Source organism: Peromyscus californicus, unplaced genomic scaffold (assembly GCF_007827085.1).
Source record: "Peromyscus californicus insignis strain IS unplaced genomic scaffold, ASM782708v3 Scaffold_3__1_contigs__length_106647218, whole genome shotgun sequence".
Classification (NCBI taxonomy): Eukaryota; Metazoa; Chordata; class Mammalia; order Rodentia; family Cricetidae; genus Peromyscus; species Peromyscus californicus.
This window is the reverse complement of record NW_026294551.1, coordinates 76,049,878-76,075,007: the sequence shown is the minus strand read 5'-3', so window position 1 is coordinate 76,075,007 and position 25,130 is coordinate 76,049,878. Positions and strand designations below refer to the sequence as shown.

The window sequence follows — 25,130 nt, the reverse complement described above, 5'->3', positions numbered from 1 at the left end:
TCAGGGCTGTGGGCCCTGACAGGCTACCCATGCTCTAGCAATTGATGCCCCATGCATGCTCACTGGCAGCACCAAGTGGACGCTCTTAGGTTTTTACACAAGGGAGCACATGAAGTTGGAAGGGTGTGGGGGCAATTGGGGAGAAATTGGAGGAGAAAGAATAGACAATAGATTTCATCAAAAATATATTATACACATGAGTGAAATTATTAAACAATGTTAAAAAGGAATAAATAAGTTAGGGCCTGCAAGGTGGCTCAGCAGGTAAAGGTGTGTGCTCTAGAGTTGTGGTTCTCAACCTTCCTAAAGCTGTGACCCTTTAACACAGTACCTCATGTTGTGGTGATTCCCAACCACAAAATTATTTTGTTGCTACTTCAAAATTATATTTTTTTTTTTTCGAGACAGGGTTTCTCTGTGTAGCTTTGCGCCTTTTCCTGGAACTCACTTGGTAGCCCAGGCTGGCCTCGAACTCACAGAGATCTGCCTGCCTCTGCCTCCCGAGTGCTGGGATTAAAGGCGTGCGCCACCACCGCCCGGCTTCAAAATTATATTTTTGCTACTTTTATGAATCATAATGTAAATATATGATATGCAGGATATATGATATAGGACCCCCAAAGGGGTTGTGACCCACAGGTTGAGAAGCACTGCTCTAAAGCCTAAAGATCTCTGTTCAATCCCCAGAACTAATGTGAAAGTAGGAAGGAACCAATTCACAAACACCCTCTGAGCATCACACACTCATTGTGGCATGTATACAACTCCCTACACACACACGCACACGCACACGCACACACACACACACACACACACACACACACACACACACACACACACACACACACACTACATTTTAAACAGTAAAGAAATGCATATCCATGAACTCTTCCTAACTTTGTATTACCTAGCAGCAAACAGATGATCCCGAGTGAGCAAGTCCCACCTCCATTTCTGAACATGGAGTAGGAAAATGGAGTCTACCTAAGAAGCTTTCTTTCCTGTTAGAATTCTGTCTGGGTTGGTTAACCCATTTGGGACACTCAATCAGCAGCATGCAATATCTGCTTAGTGAGATGATGGGAACAGGCACAGGTTTGGGTGGCTTTTGCTGAAATATGTGGGCAAGACTAATGGAATGGTGAGCAGAGTGTTTAAATTGGCTTAAAAAGGTCTTGCTGTGGAGATAAGTTTAGAGATTTCGTACCACCTGTCACTAATTTTGGGACGGAAGCTTGTGGACTTAGGTGCCCAGGAAAACAGGCAAGCACATCAACATTTGTGCTAAAGGAACAAAGGACTCTCTTGTCTTCCTGGAAGCCCCTATTTGTACACAAATGGTATTCAAGCGTATTCAAGAGATTTTCATCTGCATCACAGCTTTCTCACTTTCCCTTAGCACCAGCTGCCTCGGAGGATACAGTAATAGGGGTTTTGGGCCAGTCGGTGACTTTGCCTTGTCAGCACTCATCCTGGTCCGGGAGCCGCAACAGCATGTGCTGGGGCAAAGGTGCATGTCCCAATTCCAAGTGCAACCAGCAGCTTCTCCACACAGATGGAACAAAAGTCATCTCCAGGAAGTCGTTCAGATACGCACTTAGGGGGAGTATCTGGCAGGGCGATGTGTCCTTGACCATCTTAAACACCAATCAAGAGGACAGTGGGGTGTACTGCTGCCGTATAGAGGTGCCTGGCTGGTTCAATGATGTCAAGAAGACTGTGCGCCTGGAGCTGAGGAGAGGTGAGGAAAAAATGGAGCTCAGCTCTGAGAAAGAGCTCCGTGGTTTGTGGCAACAGATTCATTCAGTGGGTGCTGATGAAAAAGCAGTTTACCTGAGCAGAGGGTGAGCAGGCTGGATTTCAAGGGGTGAGCCACAGAGTGTGGGCAGGGAAACCCACATGCTAGTCACAGCCAGGACAGCCACGGAAGTGAATGAGGGGATCCAGCTGGTAAATGAAAGAGGCTGATGATGGGAGGTGCTATCTATCTGGATGGAGGCTTGTCCTCACCTTACAGGAATTTGGCTCCCCCTTTTTTTTGACCTCCCAATTTTTATGTGAATCACATTTTTTTCATATTGACTGATTTCCACATAATAAGAAAAAATTACCATGTAAACTGAATAATATCCATGGGTCAATTTTAGCCAACAAGCAAATGATTTCTGATTCCTGGTAGAGGGAGAAGGGCATTGGGTACCACCCCTGGCTGGTCTCATGCTCTTTCTTTCCATTCCTATCGATGCTTTGGGTAAACTTTGGGATGTGAAGGTACTCTTAAAGATTGGGCTGTGTAGAACAGGCCACATGGAGCTTATGGCTGATGTACATGAACAATAAACACCTTTAGGACATGGATGGCTATGTTCTTAGTCTGTTCAGATGGCTCTCGTGTTCTGAATTTGGAACTGGATGATTTTAGTTAGTGAGCTCCCATGCATATTTGCATATTTATTTTACTCTTACAGCAAATTTATGATATCAAAGAAGAGGAAAGAGAAGTTTATTGACATTAACTTAGTCCAACAGGAGTCATCTCTTTATTTATGTGGTATCTTAACTAGTTACTAGTTTATAAAACATTGTTGATCTCAGTACTCTGCAGGATCAATTCCAAGCTGAGTAGAACAAATGGTATCCTTTTGCTTCATTAAAGCCTATAGGAATTTGGCATATCCTGGAGAGGGTGAGAGTCATACAGAAAACTGTGAATAATGAACTCAAAATCTATGTAAATGAAGTGAGTCTCACCCGAAGTTGCATACCTAGGGATCACTTTGTGTATTTTAAGATAGATAGAATCTCACTATGTAGCCTAGGCTGACCTTGAACTGGAGATTCTCCTGCCTTAGGCTTCCAAGAGTTAGGACTAGTGGTGTGCTCTGTGACTCCTGGCTGTGGGCTCACTCTTATGCATGGATTCATTTGTATAATACCGGACACTGTGACAGGTGTTGGATTCATGGCACAGAACAGAATAAATGCTTGGTGTCCTTGTGTGTGATTGTATGGTGGGAGAAGCAGACATTAATCAGTGGTAAACAAACAAATGTGTAGTTATAAAAATACAATAGATGCCATGATGATCAAGTATTAGGGCGTATGACAGGGAAGACTTATTACTGCAGAGAGGAGAGCTTTTAGCTGAGATGTGAGAGCTCAGTAAGGGCTAGCCTACTGAAGAGGACCAACAGTTGGAGTAAGGATGAGGTAAAGCAGGTGCAGACATTGCTGCAGCTGGAAGGTCATAGGTGCAGGGAAAGAAATACAGAAAGGAGAGTTGGCTGAGGAAAGCAAGAAGGTTCTCTTCCAGCAACAGGTGATTGGAATGACAGAAGCGGGGGTGGCACCTTGCAGGGCAACAAGGAGGCCTAAGTGGGTTTTGTTTTTATTTCTTAATCTGATAGACAAAGAGAACTGCTGAGGAGTTTTCAGCAGGGCATGGGCATGCATAGATATTTTTAATAAGATTTCTGTAGCCAGAGCATGACAAATAGACCAGAAAGGATAGCAATGTGGCAAGAAACTCAGCTGTGGTGAGTGGTTCAGGCCAGCGGACCAAGAGAGGCCAAGAGAAGTGGAAAGATCTTGGGTTGTGTTTGTGGTGTTTCCGATTCCCCATCTCTACTTGATGTTGGATGCACCTTTTGTTGCTTACAGCCACAACAACCCCCAAACCAACAACCACCACAAGACCAACAACCACCACTCGACCAACCACCACTCCTTACTGGACCACCACAGAAGAGCTTCCAACAACAGTCATGACCACACCTGACCTCACAACTGCAACACCACCCCAACCACTGGCCACCATTGTCCTCACTACAGCAGTAACCACATGCCCCTCAACAACACCCAGCTCCTTCTCACAGGAAACTCCAAGATTTTCAACCACTGAGATCTTCACCAAGGGGTCTGCCATCACTGCAGGTGAGAATTGTCCATTCTTTCCCCTCTGCTGCTCAGAGAATGTTGTGGTTTCCCTTGGAATGGATTCTTCTACAGTGGCTAACCCAGTGACCTGCACGTGCGCTCATATGTGTGTGTTTCTTTTCCTTTATATTTGTGCAAAGTCAGCATTTTAGGCTCTCCACTTGACCTCTGTGGAGTCTTGCAGAATCTGTGTGTTGAAGGTTATCCAGGGTCAAACTCTCTCAGGAACAAAAATCTCTAAGTGTTTGAGATTGGTTGAAGTAAGATGGCTAATTAGTGGCCTTAAGATTTATACGAGGAGGGGGTTCATAATGCCCACCCCTTCCCAGCTCATGGTTTTAGGGGAGATATATTTTCTTCAGTAGACTACCCATGCTGCTGTAAATGACTTATCACCTATGCACCTATGCTCCTTTAAGCAATTCTAATTGACTCCTTGGAACACGCATGCACACACACACACACACACACACACACACACACACACACACACACTCACACACACACTCACACACACACACACACACACAGAGAGAGAGAGAGAGAGAGAGAGAGAGAGAGAGAGAGAGAGAGAGAGAGAGGTTGAGAAGAGGAAGAGGATCAGCAAGACTGGGAAAGAGACAAGAGAAGGTAATGGGATGAGTATAATCAAAATATATCATATGCACATATTAAAATGTAATAAATCCATTATGTATAATTAATATATGCTAATAAAAACTTTTTAAAAGAATGTAAGATATATTCCTTAACAGTAATCAGTTATATATTTGTGTCTTAACTTCTATTTTGTTCTGAATTTTTCTTGACCCTGAATCTCATAACTCTGGGTGGCCTACTCCAAGGCTTGGGGACTTGTTAAGGCTCCCACTATGCTTCTGATTATGGGGTAAAAAATATCAGAAAGTCATTGTGAAGTAGCTTGATTGCTTTTCCAGGCAATCCAGCTGCCTCCCAGAGGCCTGGATAATTCAAACAGGTTTTCAATGTTGAGTTGGTTAATTCTGTTATATTCTGAGTAGTCACTAAAATCCGTGAGCTCCTAATTAATCAAATTTTGTGAGTATTTTTGTTCCTTTGTGTTTTTTTTCATGGATGATCGTTTTTTTTCTATTTTTTAATTTTTTATTTTATAATACAATTTAATTTTACATATCAGCCACGAATTCCTCTGTCCTCCCTTCTCCTGCACCGCCCCCCGCCCCCCGCCCTTCCCCCCTTTGTGTTTTAAAACAATCATCTCATGTGTGTGCGTGTGCGTGTGCGTGTGTGTGTGTGTGTGTGTGTGTGTGTGTGTGTGTGTGTGTATGAGTGTGGAGGTCAGAGGTTGAGGCATTCCTCAATCACTACTCAACTTGTTTTTTGACACAGGATTTCTCATTGAACCTGGCTCACAGTTTCAGCTGGAATATCTAGGAAGCATGTTCCAGGGGTCTGCCTGTCTCTGCTTCCCCTGCTGGAGTTACAGGCACATATCAGTATGACCAGCTTTTTACATGAGTGCCAGAGATCTAAACTCAGGTCATCATGCTTGAATGGCAAGCACTGCATATTGTTTGAGCCATCTCTCCAAATTTAAAATAATCATCTTAAAACAAAGGTTATAATCTGTTTTTTTTTTTATTTATTTTTTATTTTTTTGGTTTTTCGAGACAGGGTTTCTCTATGTAGCTTTGTGCCTTTCCTGGAACTCGCTTTGGAGACCAGGCTGGCCTCGAACTCACAGAGATCCGCCTGCCTCTGCCTCCCGAGTGCTGGGATTAAAGGCGTGCGCCACCACCGCCCGGCTATGTAATCTGTTTTTTTAATTCTAAAAATCACCTTTAATTATTGAGAAAAACTGGAAATGTATCGATAATAACAAAGACGATAATAAAAAGAGTCCTGAATCCCACCATCCACCACACTGTTGATAGTTATCATTATTTTTTTTAACAGCTTAAAAATCTTTTTCTCCCCCAGAATCAGAAACTCTTTCTTCATCCAAGCACTCTCAAAGAAGCATGGTGACTACATCTGCAGACAGAGCCTTACTCATACCCACAGGTATGAAGACCAAACTCTGAATAAAAGTGATCCAGAGATGACCCCAATCCTTTGTGCCAGGATGTCCACCTGAGGCATGTGGACATCATGGCAGTGTGTGTGGTTGGTTCCTTCCTGTAGCTTGGAAGGAGGAGGGGAAGGGAAGAGGGAGGAGGGAGAGCACCCGCTTTAATTCATGGAGTTTTGGGGCTTGCACAAGACATCTCTGTCATGTTTACTATTACACTTCTGGCTAGAAACTTAGGAGGACTTTGTTCTCTCTTTGTTTTCCCAAGGGTCCCAAGCTTGGGTTCTTTCACAGCGGATGACACAGAAAACGGGTAAGTTTGAGAGTTCTCAGCATCGAGGTCAGGGAGGGCTCTCTGCTCTCTGAGTGGTTTGCCTCTGGCCCTGGGAACAGTCTGTCATCTGTCTGTGGCTCTTGGAATCAGCTCTTTTGGTTCCACTGTGGTTGTCTCCCACATCCTCCAGCTAGTCCAGAGGAAAGTGAAACATTCTTGCCTTCTGCTTTCTGAGGCCCCTCTCTTGAGGCCTTTCCTTTTCCTCAACAACTTCTAACTCAAAGCCAGGGATAGTAGCAAACAAATTGCCTTTCCATCTGTCAGCCAATTATTTATTGATTTTAAACCACACAGACATTATGCTAGTGCGCTTTTGTGAGGGGGACATAAAACAATGGGAAACAAAATTCTCTTGTACATTTTATACTCAATCCCAGCCCCTTCTCCTGACACAATCTGACTAGTCAGAACACTCTAGATAATTTTGTACTATTGCCTTATTTATATGTGTATTTTTCCCATTGAGAGTAACCTTGTAAAATTTATCTCCAGTATTGATGTTGTAAACTTTAGGGTCTTTGAGATATGCAAGCTTCTTGTATTGTACCTGGTACAAAACCCATTAGTTGGGCTCTCTTCATGGCTTTGGTTACTTCTTTCTGTGTCCCACAAAGCACTGTTATGTGACCATCCAGCAAACATAGAACTAACCTGGACAAAAACTGTACCTTCTTATACTCTACACATTTAGTTTATATTTTTACTTATTTCCTATTACGATGTGTGAATAGTGACATTTGTGCCATGACATGCACATGAAGGCCAGAGGACAAAGCTGTGGAGTCATGTCTTTTCTTCCACCTCTATCTGAGTTCTAGGGCCGTGAACTCATCAAGTTAGTGCTGCAAAAGCTTTTACCCACTAAACTATCTCACTGGCCCACACGGTACACTTAAAAGTTTTATACTGATTGACGTGTATGTATATGTGTCTGTGTGAGTGAATGCCACACATGTGTGGGTGCTCATAGAGGCATTGGATCCCTTGAAGCTGCAGTTTCAGGCAGTTGTAAGCCACCTATGTGGGTGCTTGGAACTGAGTCCTCTGGAAAACCAGCAAATGCTCTCAACTGCTGAGCCATCTGTCCAGCCCTACAAGATGTATTTGTTTGTTTGTTTGTTTGTTTTGTTTTTTTAAGACATGACTTCTCTGTGTAGCCCTGGCTGTCCTAGAACTCACTTTGTAGACCAGGCTGGCCTTGAACTCTCAGAGATCTGCCTGCCTCTGACACCCAAGTACTGGGATTAAAGGTGTGTGCCACCGTGCTTGGCTGTACTAGATACCTTTTTTAAAAGGCTCGTTATATAAGGATTTTTCCATTGGAGTGGGCAGGTGGATCCTGCTGTTTGCCTGTTTGTATTCGTTTCTGTCATGAACACCTCTTCCACAGCGCCTCACCAGTGCTGTGACCTCTAGAGCAGAATGCAGCCTTTCAGCTTCTTCCTGCTCTGCACCCTATAAACATGGCTGCCATCATTCCTTGCTGTTTCTCACCTACTCTTCTTCCTTGAGCATGTCATTTCTTAAAAAAAAAAAAAAAAAAAAAAAATCCATTAATGCCACATGAAGCCTTTGCATTTAGTTTTATTCATTGCATTTGTACATCAGACCACTTCCTTTCTCACTCTGTGTAGAGGCCTGCCTTGTCACATTAGCTGTTGTGAACTGTTTTATCACCTGTTGATTGGCATTTCAGTTGCCCCAGTGTTTTAGCTTTAGAGACAGCATAACTGTGCACTTCCTTCAGCCTGGGTACTTCCTTAAGTATTTATGCAAGTGTTTCTTGGGGCAAGCTGGCAATGAAGTAGAGATATTATATTGAAAAATGTGCACTATTAAATTTAATAGCTATTAGAAAATTGTCCTTGGAAAAGGCTGCACCAGTTTGTTTCTCCTCCCACAGATTATCTGCTTCTCCATATCCTCCCTCCACTTGATGCAACCATTTGTTCACTTTGTTCTTTCGGTCCCCCAAGAACGTGTCATCTTGATCCTCTCTTGTTCTCGTCAACAGAGCCGGAGCATCTTGCTTTGTGTTCGTTAGAGAAAACATCTATCCTTCAACTGTGTGGAGGAGGCAATGCAGCATCACTCTTGGAGGCTTTGAAAATAGGATTGCAGGGGACAGACAGGCCTGAGTAGAGAGGAGACGATGGGTCTTAATGTAGGACTATGAATCAAGAAGAAATGGGAGGGGGATCTGATGTTGAGAAGCCCTGACTTGTGCCCACTCATGGAGGGGGTGGATAGAAATCTGGACTAGGAGTTGACAACTTAGGGGAGACTGACTGTCAAGATTCATCATTCTTTGTTCATGAGTTGGGGTAAAGGTAGGTACTGTTTTCCAGTAAAAGAGAACGCAGGAAAGAGAAATGTGATAGAGGACAGGCAGAGTGCTTGCAAAACTATTACCTTTCATTCCACCCAAATCTTAAACTCATTTCTATTGAATTACAAGAGATCAAGATGTCATCTGATGTGTTCCCTACTATACTGTCCCTGATAATTGTCATTTCACTTCTCTGCGGCCAAATCTCAGCAGACAGAATTCTTGCTGCCCTGTCGATGGGCTACACGGCAAAAGAGGACCATGTTGTAGGAGGGACCATCTCCATGTCACCTGTCATTATGGAAGAAACTGGGTTCACTTAGCATCTATTAAGTGCTGGGTCAACGCTAAGGTGTTTTCATGGACCACTTCATGAAGGATCTCTTTGGTAGATATTCAGAGTCCTATTTCATCTAAATGTCCTGAGGCCACACAGCTCTCAGTTGCTCTGTCCTGGCAGTCCACTTGTAATGGCCCACCTCTTAGTTGTTGCTTGTGTTACAGTTATCAAGTGTTGGGGGCACTACAAAAGCTCATGTGTCAGGGAGCTGGATCTCCAGCTATTGATGCTATTTTATTTATGTGCGTCTATGTCCGTGTGTGTGTGTGTGTGTGTGTGTGTGTGTGTGTGTGTGTGTGTGTGTGTGTCCATGTCACATGTGTGTGGGTTCCCACAGAGGCCAGAAGAGGGCATCAGATCCCCTGGAGCTGGAGGTCTGAGCAGTTGTAAGCCACCCCACTTGGGTTCTGGAACTGGACTCGGGTCCTTTGGAAGATCAGGAAGAACTTTCAACAGAAAGGCTGTCTCTCAGCTTCTAGGTCTTTGGGGTTCCCTGCCTGTCACCCCTTTGACTCTCTGCTTGCTATCTGCAAGAGATGAATAACTTCATCTGCCACATTAGACTCCCCAAAAACTTCTGCACTGCTTCAAACGATTAGTAATTATAATTATAATTCAATTGTAAATACAACCAAATAAGAAAAACTCTGAAGAAGGTTGTACATGAGTTTCCTTCTCTTCCCAGACGTAGACATTGCAGGATTCTCCAGTCCTTTGTACTTCATAGCAGAAATGTGTGACATGGTCCCTAGTTATCCGTTCTGTTCATGGATTCCTCAATCCCTTCTTGTAGAGCTCCTCACGGCCTTCTGCACAGTGTCCAGTAGGGGTGAAGAGAGGTCTATGGGAGCCTAATGTCACATGGTTATATCACCATTTTGTGGCGATTCATTTTCATTTTTAACAATCTTGGGTGAATTACTTTGTCCTTTTCTATATCACAGTTTCTTCAAAATATAAGATACAGATGACAGTGGCGCTTGTATCAGGGCTGTTAAGAACAGAAATGCAGGAGGAAAGGCTAGTGTGTAATTACTGACTGGTAAATGATAGTCATCATGAAAGATCCCTTTTTCCTTGATTCTTTACTCTGCTGCTACAGCCCTCCTTTCAGGCTGGTGCGGAGGATATGTAATAAGAGGCCATTTACACCGGCTCTAACTTGATATTCTAAGAAGAGGGATACTTTTGAGTTTCATGGCATTTTTAAAACTGCTAATCACGCTAGGGGAGCAGCTGATGAGCGACACAATGACAAACTCTGGGAGGTTTCCGAAGCTTTTAAAAGTCTTACAGTAGTAATTCTCGACCATCAGGGAGGGTGAGGTTTGGAAAGCTTCCATTGCCTCTTTTCTAGACAGCTTTGTTGACTTTGCAATCACTGGTTTTACTGCTGGGGGTGCGGTGGGGTGGGGTGGGGCGTCTTCAGTCCCCTCTCACCTCTTGGTTGCTTTGTCCTTTTTCTCGGTCTGTGGAGGTTCCGCTTTACATCTAAGGAGTGGAAATCAATTCATGGCTTAAAAAAAAAAAAATAAGACCTGCAGTTCAGTCTTTTCTTCAAGGACCTCTAGATTTCTGCAGATTTATTTTGTAAGGCAATTCTATGTACATATGTCTTCTAGTTCAGTGTTCTCTACTTTCAAAGTGTTTGGTCTTCAGTGGAAGAAGCCTTACCCAGGATGGCACATTCTCGCCTCCATGCTCTTGCTATGTGAAATGTCCTAGGACTTGCCCAAGATCAGACAGCTACATTAACAGAGAGCTGGGACTAGCAGCCACATTTCAGGGATCTTCATTTTTAACCTTGGCTCTAAAAACATAAGATGGGGAAGTAGCATAGAGGAGTACTATTTGTAGAATAGTGGAAAACTGATCCCATTGATCTTGAAAAAAATACTTTTTAGTGTGTGTGTGTGTGTGTGTGTGTGTGTGTGCATCAGAATGTGAGCATACAAGTACGTGTGTTCCTATGGGGGGGGGTACCTGTGCATGAGAAAGCTGGATGACAACCACAGCTCAGATGTCATCTTCAGCTTCACCATCCTCCTCTTTTTGAGACAGAGTCTTTCATTGGCCTGGAGATCACCAAGTGGACTAGACTGTTGGCTAATGAGCTTCAGGGATCCTCCTATCTCTGCCTCCCAGTGCTGAGAGTATAAGTGCATGCCATCATACATGCCATCATCATACATGCCTTTTTACACAGGTGCTGGAGATGGAAGGTCCTTGCACTTGGAAGACAGGTGCTTTCCAGATTGTTCCCTTCCCCCACCTCTTCGGATTGACCTTTGTTCCTGGTCTGGCTACCATTTTCTCTCAACAGAGCTTTCTTGAGGGCAGGATATTGTATTCCTTTCTAATGTTTAAGTTTATTATTCTCTCAGCCCCTAAATGAATCTTTACACTATTGTTAGTGTTCTATGTCAGAAACATAGATGACAGTGTCCTTCCACAATCTCAGAATTTATTGAATAACAGATTCACAAGATACATTGGTTTTGTTGGCTGTAATTTGCCAAGTGCTCCTGAATTGCCATGATAGCTGGCTGGTTGCAAGCTCTTTTATTTTAATGTTAAGTACAAATGTTAATTCTCGGATCACACATTACATATCACACAGCAAAAATATCCACATGTATGTACATATGTATATTACAGAATGGTTACAAAAGGGTTAGATAACGGGTTGGTGAAGACATTACGATTATAATGTTAAATGTCCTGTTTATGGGGTCCAGGGAGGGTGTTGTACTTGTCATGTCTGGTGTGTTCAGTAAGTTCTCAAGCCTGTTTTCTTTTTCTGATATGATTTTAATTGGCCTAATCTGCTTTGATCAGTTTAGAGTACAGTGTCCCAACCTTTAGTTATTTATCTGTCTGGGCCTCATGAGTGGCCTTGGACAGTTTGTGCTGTTTATACCACAAGGTACAGAGCTAGTTGGCAAGACTGAGTCAAATGCTGCTTGTAAAGTATAGTCTCTCAGGGCATGGCATGGGATGAAAAATACTGTTTTACACACTACAAAGTAACTTCGAACAGGGCACAGCTTGATCTCAGTGTATGCCCATCACCAGGTGAAGTCAAAGCAGTGTGTGCTCAGACAGACTGAGAGCTGCAAGGATGGACTAGTACAGCTCACAGCAGCAAACACTGTTCTGGTAATGTGACATTTTTATTTGCTTGTGATTCTTACTTTTCTATTCTTGGCTCCAGAGGCCAAGTATTGGCAAAGTATGGTAAGGGTGTTTGGGGGAAATGTTTCTTCTTTTTCCTTCTCTTATAGTAACTTTCTCTGCAAAGCCAGCAAAGCTTCATTTTCCAAAGCAAGCTTGTTTTTTTTTTTTTTTATTAGGTCAAAGGATTCTCAGAAGAAGGCATGGCTAGAGGTAGAATTTCCTATCTTCATTTTATTCTTCTACATTTCATTTAGACCCAATGAAAATAGGTAATATTATCTTCAGTTGCTACCTTGTGAATGACAAAGGGTGTGTAAAAATGAGTCAGTTGGGACTGAGGTTGTAGCTCGATTGGCAGAGTGCTTGACCAGCATTCACAAGACCCTGAGCTCAGTCTCCATCACCGTGTCAACCGGACGCTGGGATCCACTCTTATAATCTCAGTACTCAAGAAGTGGGGGCAGGAGGAAGTTCAGGTACTCCTCAGCTACATGGTGAGTTCAAGGCCAGCCTGAGAGACATGAGACCCTGTCTTAAAGCAAAATAGAACAAAAACTAGTTAAGTCCTGGTCACTTTAGTCAAAGGTGTCCCATGCTTTGGTGGTGTGGACAGGCTTATGTATCAATAGTCACCCTCCATCGTGTTCTGTTTTTGTTGCTGTTGTTTTTGTTTTTCTGCAAAGATACACTGGGATCCTGATCAGACCATTTGCTGCTCTTCCAGAGGACCCAGCACCTACATTGAACAGTTCACAATTGCCAGATGACCTTTCAGGGAAGACTCAGGCTGGACTGAGACAATGTGGGGCGGGGATCACACAAGGACGTAGTTATGCTTATTTCTTGCCTTGGATTAAAACGATCACTATAGAACTCTGACGATGGACTCGAGAGGGGAGGAGTTATTGGATCTCTCTGTCCCTCCTCCCAAATGTAGCCTCAGTTTCTTCTTGGTATTAATTTAGCTCTTGAAACTGGCTTATGAGGGAGGGTGGATGAACTGAACCTGGCTTGTTGGGGCCCAAGTGGTGACCCATAAGTTCAGAAACACTGACTCTGATCTTCTGCTCAAGTTTTGGCAGCTTTCTCTCTGTCCCGTTAGCTGGCTTTTCTTCTCTCCCAAATGTGATTCCCTTCATATGAGAGAGGAAGAGGAAGTCTTCCTTTTGCCGTTCTTCCTCCTTCTCTTCAACGTCAGCCAACTCTTCATCTCACACTGTCTGTAGGTGACCCAACAGGAACTTCACTTAGTCCCCACCTCTATCTCATGTGTGATACAATAAAATGTTTAAAAGCCCAGGTTCAGAGAATCATAGAGGCCTATGCTTCAAGCTCTGATAAATTCCAAACCCATTTCTTCTATATAGTGGACAGAATAATCAGATCTTCCCTGTGGATCTAGACAATGCCTTACAATGAAATAATGCACGAAAACTCTGAGTCCAGCTTTGGCATATAATAAGTACTTGATAAGTGTCTTTTATTAGCACCAACTTCCAAAATTACATCTCGACCTTGAACTACCCCTTAGGAGACAATACACGAGAAAGAATTGGCATGCCAGCAAGCTCTTGCTCAGCACTTACCCTGTGAATCATCACAATAATTATTTTGATCAGAAAGAAGAGCCAGTGATTAAAGGCACACATCCCTGCCCCACAACCGAGTCATTTGACACCAAACTAAAAAGCGCCTGTACAACCAAGACAGCAAATGGGAGAAAACTTTGGCCCACTATTAATGTGATGCCCGATTGGTATCGATCAGCCACACTAGTGGAAATCCATGAACTGTAGACCAATAGCTTTGGAGCCCCCATAGGACTGGACTAGGCCCTTTGGACATGCAAGACAGTTGTTTAGCTTGAACTGTTTGGCGGCCTCCCAAGCAGGGAAATCAGGATCTGTCCCTGGTGCATGGGTGGGCTTTTTGGAGCCCTGTGCCTAGGGTGTGACACCTGCTCAGCTTTGGTGCAGGGTGGAGGGGCTTGGACTTGCTTCAGCTAAGTGTGCCAAGCTCTGACTTCCCATGGGAGACCTTGACTTGGGGGAGGTGGGAATGGGGGGTGGGTTGGTAGGGAGGCTGGGGGCGGGAAGAGGGGGGAATCTGTGGCTGGTATGCAAAGTGAATAGAAAATTTCTTAATAATAATAAAAAAGAATGTTTAAAAAAATCAAAAAACAAAATAAACAAATGAACAACAACAACAAAAAGGTAAAAGGAACTCAAACAAGGCAGAGTTGCTGACCTCACCAACAGCATATAAGCTCTCTCCCTCTCCTGACTCCTCAACAACTCTTTTCCCTCATCTCTTTGATCCCAGCTGGAGTGAGGTAAGATTTCACTGAATCTGGATCTGTGTTTCCTTGACTAGTAATGAACATTTTCCCATACTCATGGAGATATGTAGCTCCTCCTTTAAGAAGTGCATACCAGATCATATATATTTTCTATTGAGTTGTTTGAGTTCCTTTTACCTTAGATACCAACCTGCCGTCACATAACTGTGCCAAAGTTTTCTTCTATTTGTTTTCTTTGTTGTACAGGAGATTTTAATTTGGTGTTAAATTTTTCTCTGTTTTTGCTTTTGTGACATGTAAACTGGGGGCCAAAACATCTTTATCCTAACACATTTCCCTCTGGTAATTTCATATCTTAATTTCAGTCTTTGATGTAATGTGCATTGGCATTTGTATACAGTGAAAGGCAGGAAAGGCTCTTCTTAAGAAAATCATACCTTAAGGGTCTAGTGGATATTTTTCTGGAAAGGGAGGCACTATTCAGCTCACTACCATTCCCCCCTTGCAGAATTGCTTTACTAGCAGGTTCCGGAAGTCTCCTGTTCTGCAGTATTATATGGAGCTCAGGGCCTTCAGGACCTAAGGGTCTGGGAACAATTTATATGGAAAAAGTCTTGGTGGGTCCAGCTGTATAAACTGTTGACTTGACTGATCCACAGTTAAGGGGAAGGATTCTATTGTAAATATGAGAGAGAGGACAGCCAGAGGCATCTGAAAGAGTCCAGAGCAGACAGAGAAAGAAGCAGACTGAATATGACCAGCAGATTGGACCTGAGAGAAGCAGAAACAGAACAGAGAGAGCGAGAGAGAGATCAGAGTTATGAGGAGAATGAGTAGCTGGGGAAGGGGGAAGCTCATGAGCAGGTTGCAGTTTAGGGTAGAGGAGGAGGTGAGAAGTAGAATGCTACCATGGACTTTGAAATGTATAACATATACCTGTGATACTGAAGGAGGCCAGCATGCACTTTGGTATGCTAACAGACACCACAGATACCCGTTTGTCCCTCCTGTCTTTTGGAATTTGGGGACATGGAGTTTTCTTTGGATCTGACACCAGCTCCATTCCAGATGGCTGACATGGCTGCATTTCACAGGGAAGAAAGTAACCACTGATCTCTATCCTGTTGCTGTTTCATGTACAACACAGTGGCCTTTGGAGTATGCCCCATGTGGCCTCGCACATTTTATGAAAGTGTGTGTGTGTGTGTGTGTGTATGGGGGGGGAGGTGTGGTTTGGTATCATACCCCAGTGCTGGTGTTTGCAAAGTGTCTCTTATGTTAGACCATTCCAATTTAAAACAGATTAGCTCTGATAAAACTGACCCAGGCTGGCTTTCTCTGTGATGGCCTCAATTTCAAGCTGATCCATCATGGATGGTTACAGTACAATAGGATTTGGCAGAACAAAGGTAGGAGTTTTGAATTCTTACCTGCAATTACCAGCTGTGGGAGACAGTAACAGAAAAACAAACATCAAGTATAGTCGTAGGGGATGAGAACACACTGACTTTCCTTCTTGCATTTCTTTGTTCCCTGGAATTCAACAACCCATTTTCCCCAAAGAACAAACAAGCTCTCTGATACCAATTGTGCATGCTACAAAACCTTCTCCTTTAGTCTCAAGAGCTAGAAAGCTGGGGAGAAAATACAAGTGATTGATTTCAGAGATTTTTAGGCTGAGTCCTTTAATATTCAGGCCCCCTATCTGTGTTTTCTGTGTACATGCATGTGAATACATAGGTGCAAGTACCTGGGCACTCATGCATGTGGGAATCAAAGCAGGATGGTGGCTGCTATTCTGTTGCCTTCCACCTTATTGCCTTGAGACACGGTCCTTCGCTGGACAGGAAGCCCACTGGTTCTGCCAGGCTGCTTGGTTGGCCAGCTAGCTCTCCGATCTGCCTGACTTTACCCCTCCTCTAATCCTGGGGGTTTCAGTAATTTGGAGATTTGAACTTGGGCCCCCACACTTGCAGAGTGGGTGTTCTTACCCACTCAGCCATCTCACCAGCTCTCACCAACTCTCTGTTGTTGTTTTTTTTTTTAATGTGGTATTTTTATTATAAGATCATATTGTGTTCTTCTTGGACGCTTTTCTCTGTTCTGGCTTCGGCACGGCTGTTACTTTTTAGTCTTCCTCTTGGTCTTTTCTGTTTCTTTGCCTATTTTTTTTTCTTCCACCTCCCCAGCCCACCTCCTAATCCTGATATTCACCAGGATTTCCCTTGTTCTCATGGGATGTATGTTCTGAAGACTTTAACTGCTTGCTGGATACTGATGATTCCCCAAGAGTATGGTATCTCTGGCTGTACTGTTTTTACAAAATTGATTCAGATTCAAATAGATCAGCTGTTTAGTGGCACATAAAAGGTGTGTGTGTCCCACTGGTATAGTAAACACTGTGTCTCTGAGTGTGTCATATAACCTGTCTCCCTCAGGAATCTACCCCTGCCCTTCCCTCTTCAGTCTTTCTCAATAGTTAGGTAGTAGTCTTGTGTCTCCAGTGGGAACTTGGAGTTACTTAAGGCTCTTAAATCTGTAGCCCACATTTAATGCCCATATTTAATTTTCTATCCCCATCAAACATTTTTGTAACCTGTCTCTGCATTTTGCAGTGACATTCTTCTGGCCAAGACATATTAGATGATCAAATCTTTTGACTCCGTAATAACTCATGGTACTATTGTTAGGTATGGGGTTCATCATTGAACAAAACATTACTATGTTATTATTTAAGTTTCATTTTATTAATGCATTATGTGGTAAGTTCCAACAGGTCTAGGGTATAGCTAGCGAAGTAGCTGATAATAAATTCTTAACAAATATTTGTTAACTGAGAGATGGATAGTTTTCCTTGCTGGATAAGAGTTTTGAATGCATGGCCAGGGCTTTTAGAAAAGTCAGAGCCAGGTCTGTCGAGATGACTTATGGGTAAATGTACTTGCCACCAAGCCTGACAACTTGAGTGGATACTCAGAACCAACACGGTAAAAGGAGAGAAATGATTCCCATATGTCATCCTCTGCTATTCACACATACCTGGGTACTCAAGCAAGCAGGTTTGCATGTGTGCATATGTACATACATGCCTCCCCCCACCACATGCACACACACTAAATAAAATGTAATCTTTAAGATGTTTTAGGGGTTAGGCCGGCGGTGGTGGCGCACGCCTTTAATCCCAACACTCGGGAGGCAAAGGTAGGCGGATCTCTGTGAGTTTGAGGCCAGCCTGGGGTACAAAGTGAGTTCCAGGAAAGGCACAAAGCTACACAGAGAAACCCTGTCTCTCGAAAAACCAAAAAAAAAAAAAAAAAAGATATTTTAGGGGTTGGAGTGAAGACACAGTGATTGAGACCACTTGCTGCTCTTGCAGAGGACCCAGGTTTAGTTCCCAGCACCCATATCAGGCAGCTCAAGATTTCCTGGAACTCTAGTTCTAGGGGATCTGATTCCTTCTTCTGGCCTGCATGGGCTCCAGACATAGATGTGGTGCACATACATACATGCAGGCATTCACACATACACATAAGATAAATGTAAATCTCCTTTTAAAAAGTTGTAATAATTTAAAAAAAAAAGAAAGAAAAGAAAACAGAAGTCAAATGCTTATTCTCTGGGTCACCTTTCACCCACCTGCAAAGTACAGATGTTCCATTCCTCTGGGGTCATGCTGGAGAGCAGGTGGGCGTTTGAGTAGAGCCATATCAGAGGAAATCTGCATAAATCACTTATACAAACAGAAAGATGGTGTTACAGAATTAAATAGATGGTTCTGGCTTAGCAGGTGGCTTGGGATAGCAGGTACCTTTCATTCTCCCACAGGAAGTCTAACTGTTTTCCTCTCTTTACCTCCCCAGCATTAGCCACAAGGGAACCTCAGGAGAGAAAGGTTGCATCCAACCAGGTAAAAGATCTAGGAAGTATTGGAAGCACTTGCCTTTGATTTTAGAAATTCCCGGTACAGGTTTTCATGGATGGGCTTGGGGAAATAGAATATTGTTAAATGGCACATGCATAGTAACTATTATGAAGTGGTCAAAGATTTGTGAACTTGTACACATGGCAGAAGAACTATCGATCGTTACTTCAACATGCACAGATGCTCTGAAAGCAAAAAGAAAAAAATATTTACGAAAACATGCAAAATCATTAAGTGTCCCTTGTGTGACGCCCAGTGTTATTGATGTGACCACCGTGTCAACACCTGCTCTCACCGTGGCTCTGCGTTTTTTGAGGTTTCCTTTTATGTATGTTTATTGCAAAAATGATTGAAGCAGCTTCATGTAAAAACATTAGGCCTCACAGATATCTGTGAAGGCAGTCTTTCCTGGGAGACAGTCATGTCTCTGTTTCTGTTTCTGGCTGGCTCTGGGCTTCTGTGTGCTAGAGAATGAGACAGGAAGGGAGGAAGGAAACACTTTAGCCTGCCCAAGGGAAGTGGGAGTGTCCTCCTAAGATGACTGAGTGCCTGGCTGAGTGCAACAGCCCTTTACGTTCCTCAAAGTTAGCAGTGAGATATTTTTAAAAAGATGTATTCATTTTAAAACCAAAGACAGCAGGCTCACTGCATGGCCACACAAGCAGCATATGTTTTTATAAAAACTAACAATATCTTTCCAAATGAAAATGAAATTAGTGGGGAAAGTGGTACCCACACTTTGGCAAATCTCATTTGTATGGCTTAATTGTAGTGTTTAGTTACTGTGGTGCTTGACGTTAACTGTCAACTTGACAGAATTCGTAATTGCCTGTGAGACAGGTCTCTAGATGTGCCTGTCAGGGATTATATCGATGATATCAACTGAGGTAGGGAGACTCGCCCACTGTGGGTGGTGTCCTGGCTGTGTTAGCGGAGAAGGGGAGCAGAGCGGTGGCATGCATTCAATGCTCCCTGCTTCCAGGGTGTGGATGTGATGGGACCAGCTTCTTCAAGCTTCTGCCACCTTGATTTCCCTGCCATGGTGGACAGACAATACACTGGAACTGTGAGCCAAGAAATCCTTTTTCCCTTAAGCTGCTTCTTAACGATTTTTTATTACAGGACCAGGAAAAGAAATTGAGACAGTTAGCTTTGTTGTTGTTGCCTTGCTAGAATGCCAAATAGAAACAACTTAGAGAATGAAAAAGTTACTCTGCTCAGGGTTTAGGTGTTTCCTTTCATCATGGCATAGAGAACATGGTGGAACTGAACAGCTCACATCATGGCAGCCAAAGAGCAGGGGAAAAACAAGAGAGAAAGAAGGAAAGGGAAAGGGAGAAAGAGAGGGAGAAGAGAGGGTGTCTGTGTTCTTGGCTTTTCCCCCCTTCCATTTTATCTAGCTCCCCAGTCTACGGGCTGGTGCAGTCCACAGTCAGGGCAGGTGTGCCCAGCTTGGTTAATCCTGTTTGGAAACATTCTCATGATACACCCAGAGCTGTGCTTCTCAAATCTCCTAGGTGCCCTTCACTGCAATGAAGTTCTAAAAATTAACCATCACAAGGAGACAGGGATAGGTCTCATGTCCACGCTCATGCTCTGTGGGATGAGTAATGAGTGAGGCTATCTGGTGACATCACATATCTGTCTCTCTTGGGAAATCGGACTGCGGTATTTATGAGAGAACAATGTTGGAAAGGGCCAATCAAGTCTCCTGGAAACATTTTGATGGGCTAGGCTCCCAGGCTATGCCTTCAGAACCACCCTGACAGAAAATTTGAAATTGAGCTTTATCTTCCCTTCTATTTTGCTATCTAGAAGCTGAAGTCAGCAATGAAAGAAATACATAGGTCTAGGGAGAGCTCAAAGGCTTAAGGCAGTGCCCAGCAAAGAGATTTGACAGTGGAAACATAGTTATTATATTTTTAATCTCTTGATGTCTGAGCACAATAGCCAAAGATACCTGATCTCTAAGACGGGGACAAATATGGGAATAAAAATGCTTTGGGTATTTAGTGGGAAAGTTACACTTGATTTAGAACTTTTAGTTTGTTTTGACTTAGAGACATATCAGAAAGAATATCATGAGATGTAATGACATCGTTGGTAACTAGAAGTCATCCTTGGGGTGAGATGCATTCCAGGGTACCCTTCAGAGATGATGGCATTCAGCCTATCACCTTGCCTGTATTTTGGCAGAGCAACAGACAGACCAACATCTTGATCATTGCTTGCTGCGTGGGGTTTGTGCTGATGGTGTCAATATTTCTGGCATTTCTCCTTCGAGGTAAGGTGGGCAGGGCCAGATGTAATGGACTTGCAGGACTGGATGTTTGTGGGTGGATCAAAGAGCTGTGGGGACTCAGGAGTGTCAATGAAAGGGGGAAAATTCTGTTTTCTCTTCTTTCCTTTTATCCCAAAAAGGACCAGTTCCCTCACTGTCCTCACCCCAGCCATGGGGGTGACAGGTGAATTCATCACCACCAAATGGCTTTCTTTGTAAAGAAAAGCCTGATAATGCTGACACTTTGATAATTAAAAAATGGAACCAAGAGCACTTTCACTGATAGGACATAGATGCCATACATAAGTTTGCCTAATGTGTTCTCTTTGTTACTGCTTTATATAGAAAGGACTGTTGTTACTCTCCTCTCTCTCTCTCTCTCTCTCTCTCTCTCTCTCTCTCTCTCTCTCTCTCTCTCTCTCTGAGTTTTTTGTAGCCCTCACTCTATAGACCAGGCTAGCCTCCAACTCAGAGATCCGCCTGCCTTTTCTCAAGTGCTAGAATTAAAGGCATGTGCCACCACTGCCCAGGTATTCTCTTTATAAAATCAATATTTATTTATTTTTGTGTGTGTGTGGGGGGGTGTTTTGCCTACATATATGTCTGTATACCAAATGTTTGCCTGGTGCTCACGGAAACCAGAAGAAGGCATCAGATCCTTTGGGACTAGAGTTACAGACAATTGTGAACTGCCATGTCAGTGCTGGGAATTGAACCTGGGTCCTTTGGAAGAATATCCTGTGCTCCTAATCACTGACCCATCTTTCCAGCCCTGATACTCCTTTCTTATAGTTCGAAACACCCTTGAACCCCTGTCATATATTTTCAAGGAGTGTCACAGGAGTAAAACTGTGAACAGTCTTGCTCTATGTGCACCTTTAGAGCAGGCTTGCTTAGGGACCACAAGTGGCCTTCAGGAGACAGAATTCTCAGAAATTGTTTGTCAATACGTTCATGTTTCCATGCCTACACTTTTCAGGGGATAGGGCCCAAAGTTTTCTTAAAATTCTGAAGCTGGCCTGTGATTTTACACCTTCCCCACCTTAAAAGCAAAATTATAAATCCTGCAAAAAGGAGCTATGAAATAAGCATTATGGTTTTCATATAAAGCACAGGCACACAGCACCCACTACTCTTATAAAACAGGAAAACTGGTACTTCACAGCAGTCAGCCGTGAGATAAGATTATTCACAATTGAATCTGCCCTTGGAGAGTGCTGCAAAAACTATCCAGAACTTCCTGGAGGCTTGCTATTAGTACTTATATGAAGTCATAGCTGCTGTTTTGGATGATTCTTGGTATATCTCATAAAAAGTGCTTTAAAACCCAAATGAGGTGCTGGGGAGGTAGGTTAATCAGTAAAGTTTTTGCCACTCAAGCATGAGGACCTGAGTTTGATACTCAGAATCCATGCAAAAAGGCCAAACATTGTGGCATTTGTTTGTAATCCCAGTGCTGGGAAGGCTAACACAGGTGGATCTCTGAGGGTCTCTAGCCAGCCAGCCTAGCTCATCAGCAACTCTAGGCCAGTAACAGACTCTTTCTTATAGAACAAGGTAGGCAGTGCCTGAGGAATAAAACTCAAAATTGACATCTGGTTTCCACATGCATGTACATAGATGTGCACAGATGCCCACATACACATATAAGCCTACACATGTATGAATATCCACAGACATGTATGCACACACACAAAGTTAGATGAGCCCTTGTTATGCTACTAAATAACTGAAAAGTGCAATAGCTTACACCCTTTGAGCAGAACATTGTTCAACCCTCATCAGAGAGGCTCCTTCTTGCAGTAGATGGCAAATAACAAAGAAATCCTCAACTGGACAATGTGCAGAGAGTGACAGACTTTGGAACACTCAGCCCCAAATAAGATGTCTTTATCAAACCCCTCCTCTCAAGGCTCAGGGTTCTATTTGGAAGAGTAGGCAGGAAGATTCCAAGAGCTAGAGATGGTGGATGACTCCAAGTAAACAGTATATTCCGGACACAACAGGCCTGATGCACATATGAAATCACAGGGACTGTGACAGCCTGCACAGAGCCTGCACATGGCATACACAGGCCCTTTACAGATTCAAGCTGGACAAAAATCCCAGCCCTGAGAAGGGAAGTAGACACAGAATCCCAGTCCTAAACCAGAAGCTATTTGCAATTGGTACCTCCTGGGAAAATCAGTTTTCTCCAATGGAGTGTCACTGGATATATCAACCACAGTCTAAGACAGGTTCCATGCCCAGGAATAGCTGGCCAACACAAAATGAATTCCATGATTTTTTCTTTCTTTTTTTTTTTTTTTTTTTGTGTGTGTACTTTGCTTTGTTTTGTTTTATTTTTTTTGTCTTATTGCTTATTGACTTTCTTTCTTTTAGTGTGTTTATTTTGATTTTCATTTTTGTTGTTGTTTTCCAGGGTTTCTTTATGTTTTGAGAGAGAGGGAGAGAGGGAGGGAGGAAGAGAAAGAGGGGTACGGAGAAAGAGAGGGAGGGAGAGAACAAGAATATGAAGTTGGGTGGGTAGGGAGGTGGGGAGGAACTAGGAGGAGTTGGGGAAGGGAAAGAAAAATGACCAAAATACGTTTTATAAAAAAACATTTTAAAATAAAAATTTAACAACACCATCATCAACCCGGGGAAGGAGAAGCTGTCCTCGCCAATGCCAATCTAGTCTATTTGGAAGGGGGTGGACTTTTCCCAGCAGTTCACAGAGCTCTGCTCACATGGTGGCCTTGTTTTTTCAGGGAGAGTCACAGCAGCCAATTGTTTGAAGAGACACAAGAGGTAATTCATCTTGCATGGCCGATTGTTGCGATGATTATACAGGCTGCTGCACATGATTAGATGCTACTCAGTGGTTTAATGACTTGTGCTTATGTTCTGATGAAACACAGGGTTAGAGAGACATTGCATTAGAGGCCGAAAAGGCTGTGGAGTCTTAACTCACATTAACCTCTGTCTCAGTTAACATTACATGTGTGTCCAAAATAGGACCAAGAAAAGCAGGGAACATTATTGGAAGTACAGCATGAGAAAGAGGACGTGTGCCACAGTGTCCTCTGCGTGAAGCTATTGTAGCAACGAGTGACTCATTTCAAAAGCACATTGTTTGTATGGAGTCACTGAGAAGAGGGTTAGCAATATGGAAATTAGATAAGGTATTTGCAACATTCTTCCTGCGATTTGGTTCCTTTGCCCCATAGACCAGCATGTTTCACTGCTTGCTTTTATTTTTTTAAGAGTATATAAAGAGTCTCTGGGATTAGATTTTGAATATCTGTTCTGTTTATAGCTTTTAGGGTGCAATAAATGAAAAGATTTGGTATAAATCATTGCAATAATTAATTGTATCAGCACCACAGCATTTATTAACAATGATGCATTATTAGGCAGGGGATCAGAGGCCCTGCAAGGTGACTTTCTGAGTTCAAAGCTTGGGGTCCCTTGAGACATCAATGCATTTAGATCATGATTTTATACTTTTCAAACCAAGTTGTTTTCTCTTTATTGTAACAGGTTGGCCAAAGTCCTCTGTGCTCTATGGCCTCAGTTTTCCCACCTGTAAAATAGGAGGCTTGGGCAGGATAGAATCTGAGTCTGGTGTCCTCAGCCTGGGTTAGCAGGTCCTTTGATCTTGCTTTTTCTGGTTTTTAATCAGCCTTTTCCTCTCTTCACAGGCCAGACAACATTGAAGATCGTAAAAGTGTCCTCAATGACATGTCACATGCACAGGATGATGAGGACGGAATCTTTACTCTCTAACTTGTCACCTTTTCTTAGAAGCATGGGGGATGAAGTCTGAATTATGCAATTATAAGTTTGGGGACATTGCAATTTTCTTTTAAGGTCTCACTTTTTTTTCACTGATGCTACGGATCCGGTCTCATTTTTTCTTCCCGCATGAAGGTGCTTCGGAGACACTTCCTCCTGCCTAGTGCTTTAGTCCTCTGTAGTTTTGTGGCCAGGTGATCTTTCTCCACTGGGCTTGTTGCTGTCAGTGACAGTGAACTCATTGCCACAGCCGTGGGAGTCCCTTCAATCTCTCAACAGTAGGGGGAGCTAGAAATACCCAAAGCAAAAAATCCTTCTGCAAATAGCATAGCCTCTTGGTGGTAGCTGACCTCCATCAACACAGTGCTCATTTAATCTGTCTGGCTTCTTCCAGGTATCAAGTTACCTTTCTTCTGAGACACAAGTTCTGGTCCATTTCCTACCTCATGTGCCTGTGTCTCCCTTTTTCTGCCAGCTTTCTAAGTTCAGTGCCCACATTGGGTGTAGTGTGAGCAGCCCAATGCTTCATTCGGGGTACAGGTAATACCACAGAATCACATCAAAAGTTTGACTCGCTTCTAAAACTCCTGTTTTTTTTTATGATATGAATTTCTTTTCATATTCAAGTGCTTTAAAACTGACCATAGTGCCACTTGTACTCTTGCCAGAGAAACTGGACTTT

At 43.1% G+C, this 25,130-nt stretch overlaps 1 protein-coding gene across 1 annotated transcript; it reads left to right on the top strand.

Annotated features, from left to right (window-relative positions):
* Positions 1-1,405: 1,405 nt before the first annotated feature.
* On the top strand, positions 1,406-24,912 carry LOC128122689 (T-cell immunoglobulin and mucin domain-containing protein 4-like). Its single transcript, XM_052758352.1, has 8 exons — positions 1,406-1,741; positions 3,661-3,933; positions 5,899-5,982; positions 6,258-6,302; positions 18,329-18,375; positions 20,587-20,674; positions 23,422-23,461; positions 24,355-24,912. Exons 1-8 carry the CDS (start codon positions 1,495-1,497, stop codon positions 24,437-24,439), a joined length of 909 nt encoding a protein of 302 aa, XP_052614312.1. The 5' UTR covers positions 1,406-1,494; the 3' UTR covers positions 24,440-24,912.
* Positions 24,913-25,130: the final 218 nt, after the last annotated feature.

Bases quoted from the DNA above. Each gene is read 5' to 3' on its own strand.
- LOC128122689 (XM_052758352.1), top strand. From the start codon at position 1,495: ATGTGCTGGGGCAAAGGTGCATGTCCCAATTCCAAGTGCAACCAGCAG. The intron at 6,303-18,328 runs GTAAGTTTGAGA...TTACCTCCCCAG, and splicing joins GCGGATGACACAGAAAACGG to CATTAGCCACAAGGGAACCT. The intron at 23,462-24,354 runs GTAATTCATCTT...CTCTCTTCACAG, and splicing joins TGTTTGAAGAGACACAAGAG to GCCAGACAACATTGAAGATC.